We start from the raw sequence: 12,602 nt of genomic DNA on the forward strand, positions 1-12,602 counted from the left end.
GCATTGAGAGGGTATACATAATATATATGTATATAATATTTTATTCCATACACACGGCCATATAGATAATATAAAAATTATATGGCAACACCACTGACATCTCTTTCCTGAGACAATCTTTCTGGACGAATAGCTATAATGGGTTGCTGTATTTATGAATAAGAAAACCATTGTTCATGTACCGTCATAGCGATCTACTTATGCTACTCAATCTTTGTTTGGTTCTTGGCCCAGCCCATGTAGATGTAAACTCCATTATACGTCCTTTCAGTTGGTGTCAGTAAATAACACTAAATAACAATGGACTACACTGCACAGCAACGCTCGTCATAGACCTTGCTTTTGTACACATTATAAGCCGTTGTCAGAATATGTTACGAATCCGATGTGTCAAGAGTAGAGTTTTTGACATGATTTTCCAGCTCTGGAGTAAATTCCAGACTACGCACATGTCACATTTGCAAAGTGAAAGTGACTCTAAGCCAGTAAGACACCAACAAATGTAGCAAAAGTAATTTGACGGTTGCGTGCTTTGCTGAGAAACATTCCGGCGTTTTAGCAAGGCAAAACCAAAAAAGAGCGAGAAAAGAAAAAACAGAAGAAAGAAGCACTCACGCACGCGGTCTTCTAGGGGTTCCAATTTGTCAGTTAAAGGAGATGTCATGTGTTTTGGGTGGATTTGGCAGGAAGCTAATTTGGCTTAGATACAAGATCAACCAGCTTAATACACTCTGAAAGATGTCGACAGGAGGGTGGCCTCTCTTGATTCGTACTGAAATGAGTTCGCACTGCGAGCGGCAACAGGTCAGCATTTATCCCTAACACCATTTCTGAACAAAGCCTGACTCCAGAATCACAATTTCACACCCACGGTTGGAAGCTGCATTTTCGCGAGAGTGAGAGGGAGAGAGAGAGAGAGATCGTCTGAGAGATAGTGGAACCTTGTCAACGGCCGGTCAATACCATCAGGCAATTTGAGCGTCTGTAAGGCAGACCTCTCGTGTACGATCAATATAGCGTTAATATCTCCACAAAATCATCTCGCACCAGAGACACTTTACATTCCCAGACAGCCTTTTCGAGTCAAAAGTCAGACGTCCCTCGGTTAACAAAGAAACCGCCAAGGCGTTTTTTTCTCCCCCATTTAAATGCTTCCGAAAAGTTAATCTGTGAGACCTCGGATGTAATTTCTTACGGCAAAAAAAAGCAGCTGTAACAGACTAATGTCGGCACATTTAGCCTCCCACCGAAGACCCTGGGAGCTTTTGCTGTCGAAAAAGCTGGGTGAACGATCATTAAGACATGCACTTACAATCTCTTTTGTGTTGGTCAGCCTGGCTACATTACTAAGACCCCTGTCTGTCCACTGGTGCCAGGATTCCACAAAGGCTATCACTATCCACAATCTCCACGAAATGACCTTGAAGGCTAAGAAGAAACAATGTTGTTCTCTTTACTCGTTCAGATCGATGGAACAAATCTCGCACTGCATCAGCGCTAGCTATTCTTGTTTAAGATTTATTTATTTATTTATTTGATTGGTGTTTTACGCCGTACTCAAGAATATTTCACTTATACGACGGCGACCACCATTAAGGTGGAAGGAAACCAGGCAGAGCCCGGGAAAACTCACTACCATCCGCAGGTTTTTGCCAGATCTTCCCACGTACGGCCGGAGAAGAAGCCAGCATGAGCTTGTTTAAGAATTAAACCTGTTGATTGGTTGGTTGATCTGTTGATGTTTATTGCCGTGCTCAAGGCTTTTTGACTTCCAGGTATATTTATCACGGCTGCCAGATTTATGGGTGAAGGAGAACACGATGCACCTGGCTTCGCCTTGTACCTGACGTGCCGATTTACTAAAAGCCGAAGTCGAAGAAGCTAAACTGGATTCGAGCACTCGACCTTGTCGGTAGCGAGAAGGGGCTCAACTGTGTGTCTATTGAGCACCCTTTAACTCATTGGGACCGCATGACTGTGCCTGTTTAAGTCCATGTCTCGGGCTTACAATAGATGGATTCAGCATATCGGATGTCCCACCACCCCATCGTGACAACGTTATTTTCATTCCATTCCCGGTGAAAGCAATTTGACCTATTTGCAACAATACTGCATAAGATTGGTCAATTGCATGTTCTTGGTTGACAGTTCGGAAAGGTTTATCGCCCCCAAATTTGGTTCTAACATTTTACGTCAACATCTTCCTTGTGGTAAACAAGGTTGAATGGTAAAATACGTATAGCCTTGTCTCATGGGAATATTTCACTTTATCCATCAGATATGACGCTCGAGGAAGGAGTAAGATTCTTATAATTTTTCAGTGTATAAGACATGGTATTACTCAACAATTGCACCGTTGAGAAGAATTTGCTAAAATGTTTGTCGTAATCATTCGTCATTCAGAAAGTACGGTAAAAAGAGTAAAGTGGAAACATGATTAGATTAAGCATGTTTCAAGATGCAATTTTCATAACACAACATTAACATAATTTCCAACATTTGTTGCAAACTCATCGTCCTTGACAACTCAAAAGTTTTACTGCATATCTATGCCTAATCCTTATGATACATGTAGTATGGCCTATATAGAGATTGCTTGACAGCCAAGTATTAAAGTTAAATGTTCATCTCACGCCACTTGTCCCGAATTAGGGACGAATTAGCCTTACGTTCACGTAACTTCCATGGCGACCACGGACCACATTCCCAAAACGTCGTCCGATGGCACTACAACCCACGATAATGTCTTTCACGAAAAAAAAGTTACGAGAAATATTACTTACGAAGTTTTGTGAAAATGACCTGTAGGTTTTACGTTGCCATGGCAGTTACCTGAACGTCGTCCTACGTGCTCATTGTGAAACGGGGCCTAGGAGCTGGCAAGTCCTGTCCCGGGACTCCTCCCAGCCCTTTTGATGGCATTCCATTGTCAGACAATTTTATGGTCTGCGAGTTCACACTGTATTATAAGATAAGTACATTCTATTGCAATAAGATTGGGTCATACCAACCACTTTTAAAATGGCACTTTCTGTTGCCTCCCTTGACGCTCAACACTTAAAGACTAAAGAAAGGAAACATGACTAGGCGTCAGTATTATATGTAGTCTTTGGCGTGCTACTTCTGTGTGTGTGTGGGAGGGGTCAGCACCTTGACGGATTGGACTCACCCTGCCACAAGAAGGCACAGTATATGTACACACAGCGAATGACTCCTCGCTGTCACATGACTGAAAAATTGCTAAATACAACGTTAAACCCCACGCATTCATACATACATATTGCAGTAATGGCATCGGCAACACTTGTACTAAAGGGGAATAACCACAATATCTTCTCCTTGACAAAGTAAATTTAAATTACTTCCCTTGAAATATCGTCTTCAATTTCAGTTGCCGCATTTCAACACACATTGGTGAATCCTTCCCGCCTAAAGTAATTCGGACATAAACTGTGTAGTCTATATGAATGAATCTTGCATTTGCAAACTGCTACGTTTCATTCACTCATTTCAAGAGAACTGTCAATTGAGCTGAGCCGAATCGTCACGGCGTGGGCATCCCAATGAGTCACATAATTAGCACAATAATCTTGTCGAGTTAACATTTTAACTCATAATTAAATTATTCTTCGTTAATCTTTGTGAGGTCATTCCACAAGCTTATAAGTCCTACTATTTGTTTACATCTGGCCACCTAATTTAGCATAAAACTGACGGATTATAAATTATAGACAAGGCAGACACGTATTTCATGATCATGCTAATCAAAGACTAACTTTTAACTCTTAATTACTCTGTGCAGGAGTTTTTAAGCCAAGCCTAGCATCTATCCATTTGCTGGTCAGAAACCGTGATCAAGCTCACCCTGCTGGTTTTATTCTGGCGTGATTGATCGATGTAATGTTTATTTTGCATGTAATTTGACCTAGCTCTTGTGTCTTTTTTCTGCATGGGAATTTCCTGTGATTCTTTACTGTATGCATACATGTATGCACACCTTATATGACCTGTTGTCTATTTATCATTGTTATCGTTTCGTTCAGGGCGCACAATAATCAGTTGACTGTAAACGCCACTAACTTAAAAATATTCCCGAGGTGGCGTAAAGTTCTAATCATTCTTATACGATAGCGTTCAGCATTATCGTGGGAAGAAACCATGCATGAGTCCAAGAGGGACCCATGACCATCTGCAGGTTGCTACAGGCCTTCCCACGTACAACTCCCATGAACATGCTGAATATTATATGAAATATACAATGAATTATTCATAAGATAACAGAATGTGTGCACTTCACTAAAATACAATAATAATATTTGAATTAATATGACAGAAAATTTGCTATACGCAAACGTGTTCAACTGTCCCATAAAACGATTTACGGGCCATTATCCCCCATTAAAATGAGTTAATTTCAAAGATGTTTCGTCGTAATATACCCTCAGAATTTTGGGCGTTTATTTTCCTCAATAAATCGGTTTACTCCCTCAAATATCCTCCATAAAATTATACACTTTACCGAATGTAAAGTTTTTTTATTTATTTATTTGTTTAAATGGGGTTTTATGTCGTACTCGACAATATTTCCCTTATACCAGCATTATGGTACAGAGCCTGGGGAAACCCACGACCAGCACAAAAGGCTGTGCAGATACCAGCCAGTCAATGTTCACTTTGTGAGGTGTGTAACAACTCAGATATCTCAACCAATAATATCTCAACAATATATACATGGCAATGAGATAACATTTTGTTCTCTAAAATCGTGATTTTCCCAGTAATGCACAGTGATATTCTGTACAATAAACCTCATGCACGTGCACATGTAGACAACAATTTAAATTGTTGTCACTGCACTCTTGTATCAAGTTTTATGTAAATAATACTGTTTGGATGTAGTAAATGGTGAGACAGATGCTACATACCTTACAGTTCTTTTACGCATTATCAGTTCGCATTTCTGTCACTCATTCGCTCATGTTACCCGCTGCGCCTGGTGGTCTTATCGCAATCAAGTTTCACCTTTGTCAGTTCTACGTCATCCACCTTGACTAGAGATCCAAATTTATAACATGCTTGGGGTTTTTTCAACCTACTAAAATCGATACTTATTTTGAACTCTCACATTTTGCGCTCTCACAAAGACTGGATCATGCGGCTCCAATATTTAAGAACCTCAAAATCCTCCCACTTGCACAAATACACTCCTCCTTACAAATTCCCACAGCTGTTCAAAAGGCAATCTGACGTTTACAATTACCAAACCAGATCCTATTCTTTCAATCTCTATGTACTTTTTCTAACTTCAAATCTATCCTCACATTTCATCAGATCAGCAGCCCCAAGGGAGTGGAATAGGCTTCCTACAAACTTCAAAGCAATCAATGTCACGTCTTTATTCAAATCCAGGTTAAAAGATTTTTTAATTAACAAAACTTGATCCACATTATTCATACAATCTACGAAAAAGAAGGTGTCACACAAAATATTATTCCCACTACTGTATAGTTAACTTAGGTTTTGGTAGTGTTACATTTCTATGTGAGTTCTTTCCCCGAGTAAATTTGTTTTTTATTAATACAACTGTTCAATAATTACCGCTCCTCATCAAGCATGCATGATTATTATTTGATAATAATGAGTCAGGGATCAGTCGGACTTTATTCCCACCATTTACGAGATATGTAATTATACACATATTTACATATGGTGCATAAACATTCAATTCAATTCAAAGAAAAAAAAATAATACATGTACGAAACACTGTTCATCAGGCATCATCAGCAAACTCCAAACCATCTTCATCCGTAGGAGTGAACGACAAAGGCCGTGTAGCGCTAGACGGTGCATCGCCTTTCTGCTGTGAAAACTTGCCATTTTTCTTTTCATCGACCACATTGTAACCTCCACCGTTTGATTTTCGAGAACTTTTAGGCGTTTCATCGTCACCACCCGATGCGATGCCTTTGTGTATATGCATTAGCTTCTTGGCTTCGTTGTTTATGTTAATGTCCTTTTCAACATTCCTTTTCTTACTCGCTCTGAAACTCCTCTTCTCGTCGATGACCGCTCCAGCTGTGAGACTTGCAAACGACGACAACGCATGTTTTTGCTTTTTTTGGAACTGACCGGCGATGCGAACTGTATTTGAAGGGAAAGAGAAAAGAAACGTAATCAGATCTAATTACCGAGTAACAAAAGCAAGCATCATGGCGATGCGAACTGTATACTGGCTGAAAAAGAAACAGATGATTTTAGCTCTGATCTGATCACATTTTTTGGTAACGAAGGTAAGTTCCATGACGATGCCAACTTTATCATAATGGAAAGAGAAGAAAATGATCTTCAGCTCTAATTACTGAATAACAAAAGCAAGCATCACGGTGACGCGAACTGTATTCCGGGTGAAAAAGAAATAAATGATCGTAGGTCTGAAGCAAGAATTATGGCTGGGGAATATAGATACATGTACATGTATTCATTTGTTATCTCTAATTAGCCAGTAACAATATTAAACTTGAGTAAACTGCCAGCAACCTGTGGAAACTGTGGGACTATTCTTGAGTACAGCGTAAAACACCAATCAAATAAATAAATATATAAATCATATGCTTACGCTTTAAAGACTATACCCGAGTTTTATATCCAAAAAATGTCAAGCCAATAAATGTTCCACAATTACCAAGATTTCCCTTTCACGAAATATAAAACTTGTACCTCTACTATTTATAGAGTTAAATTAAATTAAAATTAAGTTTGAAAATGTTGTGATGTGACCCGCTTTATAAATATTAGGAAGTGTATTACTAATTTGAACAGTAACTCAAGCATATGAGGTTGATTTTTTGTGAAAGGTAAAAGTAAAACTTTTCGCCCAAAATCGATTTTGGGGACATTTACTCAGAAAAAATCTTCTTCAAACTAAATTAAGAGAATCAACACATGGCCATTTTCATAGACAAATTTTCATTTTAAAGGATTTTTCGTACATTATAACGCTACAAACCAATTAAGGCAATCTTACCAATTGTCTGATTAACAATCCATTCCTCTGTCCCAGCTTCAATGCACAAGGCTTTGACGGCATGAAGTTGTTTCTATAAATTGGATAAAGGATATTTATTTATTTATTTCATTGCTGTTTTCAAGAATATTTCACTTATACGATGGCGGCCAGCATTATGGTGGGAGGAAACCGGGCAGATCCCGGGGAAAATCCACGACAATCCGCAGGTTGAAAGCAGACCTTCCCACTTATGGCCGGTGAGGAAGCCAGTACGAGTTGGACTTGAGCTCACAGCGACCGTATGGGTGAGAGGCTTCTGGGCTAATGCACCGCACTGGCACGCGAAACACCTCGGCCACGGAGGCCTTCGGCAAAAGTGTATTAACAGAAAAACTTAATAAATCGCGACCATCCGCAGGTTATAACAGAGCTTCCCACTTAGGGCCGGCGAGGAAACCAGTATGAGCTGGACTTGAACTCTCATCGGCCGTATTGGTAAGAGGCTCCTGGACCATTGACGAAAAACTTAATAGATCGCGACCAGCTTAGATGTATGCCAAACTTTAAAAAATACAGAATGTTCAGATAACAACATAGAACCAAAAAAAAAAAATGCTGGAAAAATAAAACGATTCAATCTTACTCGAATCACATGTATATCCTCTTGCATTTCGTCCATTTGCTTTTTCAGGTACTTTTTAGACTTGTACACCAGTAGGAGCTTGAAATGTTCATGATCCAAGACGGCCACAACCAAACCTGTGAATAAAATACGTAGTTAAGTATAACAGCAGACCATTCTGTCCACTGCTATGTAACACGGACACTCAAAAATTCTATGACAAAATGTGTATTGGTGAGGTTTTGCAAGTGATCCTCATTTTGAGAGCTAAAATTTCCAATTTCTAGGGAATCACTGTTTAGCATCTTTTGGAGACTTTATCATTTTTCTAAATATTTATTTTTCAATTTGTAATTCACTTTAAATCCTGAAAATAAAAACGCCCCCCAGAACTGTATTAACAGGGTATTCCTGCCTCATCAAAATATTTACATGTATACATATAAGCAAGTTTCTAGCTTAAGTCAGGGCAGAAAGTACATACTATTCACGACTCGAATCACCCTCCAGGGTAAAATGAAGCTAAGTATGTAAGCAGACTCCTGGAGCGGAAGTGTCGTTATTCCTTCAAGGAAAGCCAGATCAATTATAAAGGAAACAATGACTACGAAGGCGTCGAACATCTAGAAATCAATACAAAACATGGTTTATGTGAATAACAACAAAATAATCAAATTCAGAGCACACATTTTCTGCAAAATTTTAAACTTGTGGAATATTCTCGATTGTTGATGTACATGCACTCAAATACACTCAAATGTTTGAATTCTAAGGTAGGCTTTTTGGATCATACTGAAAGTGGCAGGATAATGTGATGTGGCAGCAACTTTTCTCTGTATATTTCATCTACATGCGATGTTTTTTTGCAGACATTATTTAACTTAAGACAAATACATCCAAATGTCAACTTCCAGTGCCAAAAACTAAGCATCGCGCACGGTTTTGAAATTTTGACTTACGTCAGAAAGGCTTTTGTGGAATTAGCCCTTCACGTCAACACCACAAAGCCAGGTTTGTTTTGAGTCATTAAATGATTTAAACGTTTATTTTTGTATCGTACTTAAAATTATGGATGTTTGAAAAGCGTTAAGTGAAATCAAAAATATCAATATTTGGAAGTACAGGGCAATGAACTACGAATTAAATTGAAATTTTGAATTCTGACCTAAAGTGAACATAAAATCTGCCATTATATATACATAGAAAAAAAGATACAGCTATCACAGGAAATGTGTAAAAAAAATTCTAAAACGTTTCGAAAGCCGAGAGGATGAAGTTCAGTATTGGGGATATGACACTGTCGGACAGTTCACTCAGAGTAGCTATGTTGAAGACGTCCTTATGAGCTTTGCCAATCACTAGCGCTGAAAGCGTCATGTGATAATTGCCAGTTACGTCAAAAAACCTATTAGCTCTGGATTGTCACTGTGGTTTCTTATAATGGATAAACGGATATCATTCCAAAAAAATTGGATTTTCGGTTAGTTTAAGAATTAAACTGGTGCACTTTGGACCACACAATTATGAACAGGGAGCTGAGAACGGCTGCCGTGTCACAATGCGTACATGTTGGGCAGGAGACTGCAGTGACTTGTCAGGGTGAGCTGGCAAGAAAACCCCTTCGGGAGAGTCATTGCTTGATGAAAAATATTGTGACTTTGCATTGATTTTCTTTAGCAAACTCAGATTTGTTACGAAAATGTCTTCCCAAAATCTGAATGAAAGAGTCTGTTATCAAACAGAAGGTCTTGCTAAGTTCGGTACATTCCCTGAAATCGTTACAGCCAGTTTAATGCTAACACCCATGCAGGACGAGGACGAGAAGGACTGCTAAAACACAACATTGTGTCCACGAACATCGCACCAAAATAAAGGAAACACCAGCCCTTTAAACACGGAACAGAGCTGATACTCTTTGGTTGGGTACCAGGCGTTTTTCTTTGTATTTTCTCATCGTCGCATTGTTAAATACCGATGTAGGGAAGACCTCCTAGGTTTTGTGACGTCACTCTAGATAGCTATAACATAGCAAGATGGCGTCACTAAATGAGTGGCTAGGTACTGACGATTTTTTGCTATTTACTTTGTTGAGAAGCGGTGTAGATTTTTTAATATATATTTAGCACATTTCTGGAATACTGCTTTATTAATTAATTTCGATTTAGTGACGGACATTATGTTCACTTTAAGCCAAGAAACGCTATATTCAATCGGCCCCAGCCATACATGAATCATAAAGACAACTATAAAATTCGAATAATCATGTATTTAGTTCCCTTAAAATACAAAAAAGTATTAATTTTACTTGTCCGGTTGATAAACCATGCTCCATATTTTTAGCCTTCTTTTTCTTAAAAAGTCTATGTTCAGCAATACAAGTGTTTTCCATCCCCCAGTCTACTGACTGATGTTCCCTTCTACACCGACAAAAAAGTTAGGGTCAACCGGCTCAGTAGTATCAATTTCTTGTCAAAGAGAATTGATTCCAAGCATATTATAAGATCCGTAGACACCTGTTATTATGTTGTTGATTTCCGTGAGTAATCTAAAGACTCTTCAGACTTTATGAATCACCTAGGCAGTAATATTAGTCAGCGGACCCAGATTTGTCTCTCAGTGTATCAATCAAATTGTTAATTCTTGAAAAGAAAAATATTAATATAATAAAGAACTTGTACTGTAATCATAAATGAAGAAAGAGACTGTTACTCCGAAGTCTTTGAGGTCAAAACCTCACTGTAACAGCCTGTAACGGTTTATTGTTGACTCTACTGGGAGTATTTTTGCAATCAGCGATCAAACAAGTGACACATACAAACTACAAGAAGCATTTGTACTAATTAAAAAAAAGGAATGGTTTTTCAACTCACCTCAATCTTTTTATTCAGGAATTCTCTTCCTTCAAAGAATATCTTAAACAAAGTCTGGCAAAAGATAACAGTTAATGAGTAATGTTTGGATAATAGTCTGTTAACAGATAACCTGTTTTCATAGAATATACCTGCACTCTGTACTTTGTCCAGTCGTACACATTTAGTTCGCGTCACATGATATACTTTTTCAACATAAAAAAAATTGTAATTTTTCTAAACAAATTTCTTTCTTTCTACAGCAATTTGCCTACTTCTGTTGCACACTGTTGTTGGAAGTAGTCAATGCAGTATACTCACCTCTACCATAAGAATTCCTAGTATAGTAATGCTGGCAAAATGAAAGGCGTGCGCAACTTGCTGCTCAATGGAATGTGCATGGTGACCATCGCCGTGGTTTCCTGCATGGCCTCCTCCATGGCTGCCTTCTCCATGATTGATTTCCACATGGTCCCCTGTATTTCCGTGGTCCCCGTTAGCGACCCTGTCGTGCCCATCACCGTGAGCTTTGCTGTCAGATCGCCGATGCCTGGAGGAGTTGTATGCTGGGTTGGCCTCGTGTCCTTTCTCCCCATGATGATCTACCAAAGCAGGCTCGTAGTGATTCACATCGGTTCCGTTGCCATGTGTTACTCCGCTATCGTGCGAATCTCCATGGCTTCCACCTGCTGCCTCTGTGTGTAAACAAGGACATTTTCAATTACATATCTGATAAGGTTTATTTATTTATAATTAAAGGACAACAGCATAGAGAGTAACACCAGATACAGAAACGACTGTGTGATACTTGACAAGTGCATTGTGTTACCGATGAAATTCAAACACCTATAAATGGAAGTGACGATTATTTTATTATTTTAATATCTGAACTATGAGTAAAACATCAGGGGTGTCAGGACCAACCTTTAATGGCGTGCATGTCCAGAATGAGTTCTCCAATGACCAGAATGCAGTCAACGACGCAGAGGAAGACGACAACAACGAGGACAATTCGTGAATGAAGAGCATGCTTTCCCTTGTGGCGGAACCTGGTGGATGAATATTTTTATGTTCAGGCGTGAAAAAAGCATTAAATAAATATTCTTTCACAAGAACCTTTCATCATAATAGATTAAAAATAGTACAAACTTCAACGGCCGAGTAACTTGATCGTATTGTACATGTAAAGCGGGTTTAACATGAAATGTATGTATGTTCTTCACAGGATGAAAGAGGAAGAGCCAGTAATAAGCCTTTGGGCATATATGGCATTGCTAATCACCAAAATCTTGTTTACAAAGCGCTGTATACTGGTAACTGGTACTTTTTGAATCTTTCATTATCCCATTTGGCTTTAATACCGCACTGGAGAAAATTGCACTGTTATGACGGCGATCCAGATTATTCAAGGAATCAATGGATGATTAGCGTTTTACGGCACACTGATCGTAATTCAACCAAATGGTGGAGAGGGTTATGACTGTGGATAACCTGGCAAATCCCGTAAGGAGGGACAACCACATCTCCCAAAAGGACCTGATTTCATACCGCACAGAGCAGAATTTCGGTTCGCTAATTATATCCAAACAGCTACCACATATCGTTAGATACATCGTCATAAGGACTGTGGATATCACATGCACACAATGGGATGTAACGGAAATATATGAAGTCTCACTTCTGGCACTTGTTTTTAGGTTTGTTTTCTTTCTGCCGCAGCTCATCATCCAGCTGGTTATCGAACTTGTCTTCGTTCTTAGCGAGTTTCGCAAACGCTGACGACTGCTTGGCAAAGCGCTGGAAAAGGAAATGAACGTTTACGCTTGTGTGGTAAGACATAAAGGCTTCAGGCATTCCAAAAATATGTATTTTACATCCTGAAATCCCAACCGTCTTGTTTGATTTATAATTACATCAAAATTGACAGTTCCCAAACATCTGGCCCAAGGAGTCTGACACTTAAGTCTTAACTTCGAAACAGATCTGAAGTTGTTACATGCAATAGAAACTTTTATGTTAATACTTTACGCTGTCTTCGACTTTCTTGAGAAACATTAAAATTTACGCTTAAGTTTAAAACATAGTTTAGGAATTACACCACAAGTTAAGTTTATGTCTGACTTA

At 38.9% G+C, this 12,602-nt stretch overlaps 1 protein-coding gene across 1 annotated transcript; it reads right to left on the bottom strand.

The window, feature by feature from the left end:
* Nucleotides 1–5,771: 5,771 nt before the first annotated feature.
* On the bottom strand, nt 5,772–12,332 carry LOC135467116 (uncharacterized). Its single transcript, XM_064744877.1, has 8 exons — nt 12,157–12,332; nt 11,403–11,527; nt 10,800–11,173; nt 10,500–10,553; nt 8,114–8,252; nt 7,651–7,766; nt 7,026–7,098; nt 5,772–6,142 (listed from the first exon to the last, which is right to left on the bottom strand). Exons 1-8 carry the CDS (start codon nt 12,330–12,332, stop codon nt 5,772–5,774), a joined length of 1,428 nt encoding a protein of 475 aa, XP_064600947.1.
* Between the last annotated feature and the right edge of the window lie 270 nt (nt 12,333–12,602).

This window comes from Liolophura sinensis, chromosome 6 (assembly GCF_032854445.1).
Source record: "Liolophura sinensis isolate JHLJ2023 chromosome 6, CUHK_Ljap_v2, whole genome shotgun sequence".
In the NCBI taxonomy this organism is placed as follows: Eukaryota; Metazoa; Mollusca; class Polyplacophora; order Chitonida; family Chitonidae; genus Liolophura; species Liolophura sinensis.

Bases quoted from the DNA above. Each gene is read 5' to 3' on its own strand.
- LOC135467116 (XM_064744877.1), bottom strand. From the start codon at position 12,332: ATGCCTGAAGCCTTTATGTCTTACCACACAAGCGTAAACGTTCATTTC. The intron at 10,554-10,799 runs GTGAGTATACTG...ATCTTTTGCCAG, and splicing joins TAGGAATTCTTATGGTAGAG to ACTTTGTTTAAGATATTCTT. The intron at 6,143-7,025 runs GTAAGATTGCCT...CTTCAAATACAG, and splicing joins GATTGTTAATCAGACAATTG to TTCGCATCGCCGGTCAGTTC.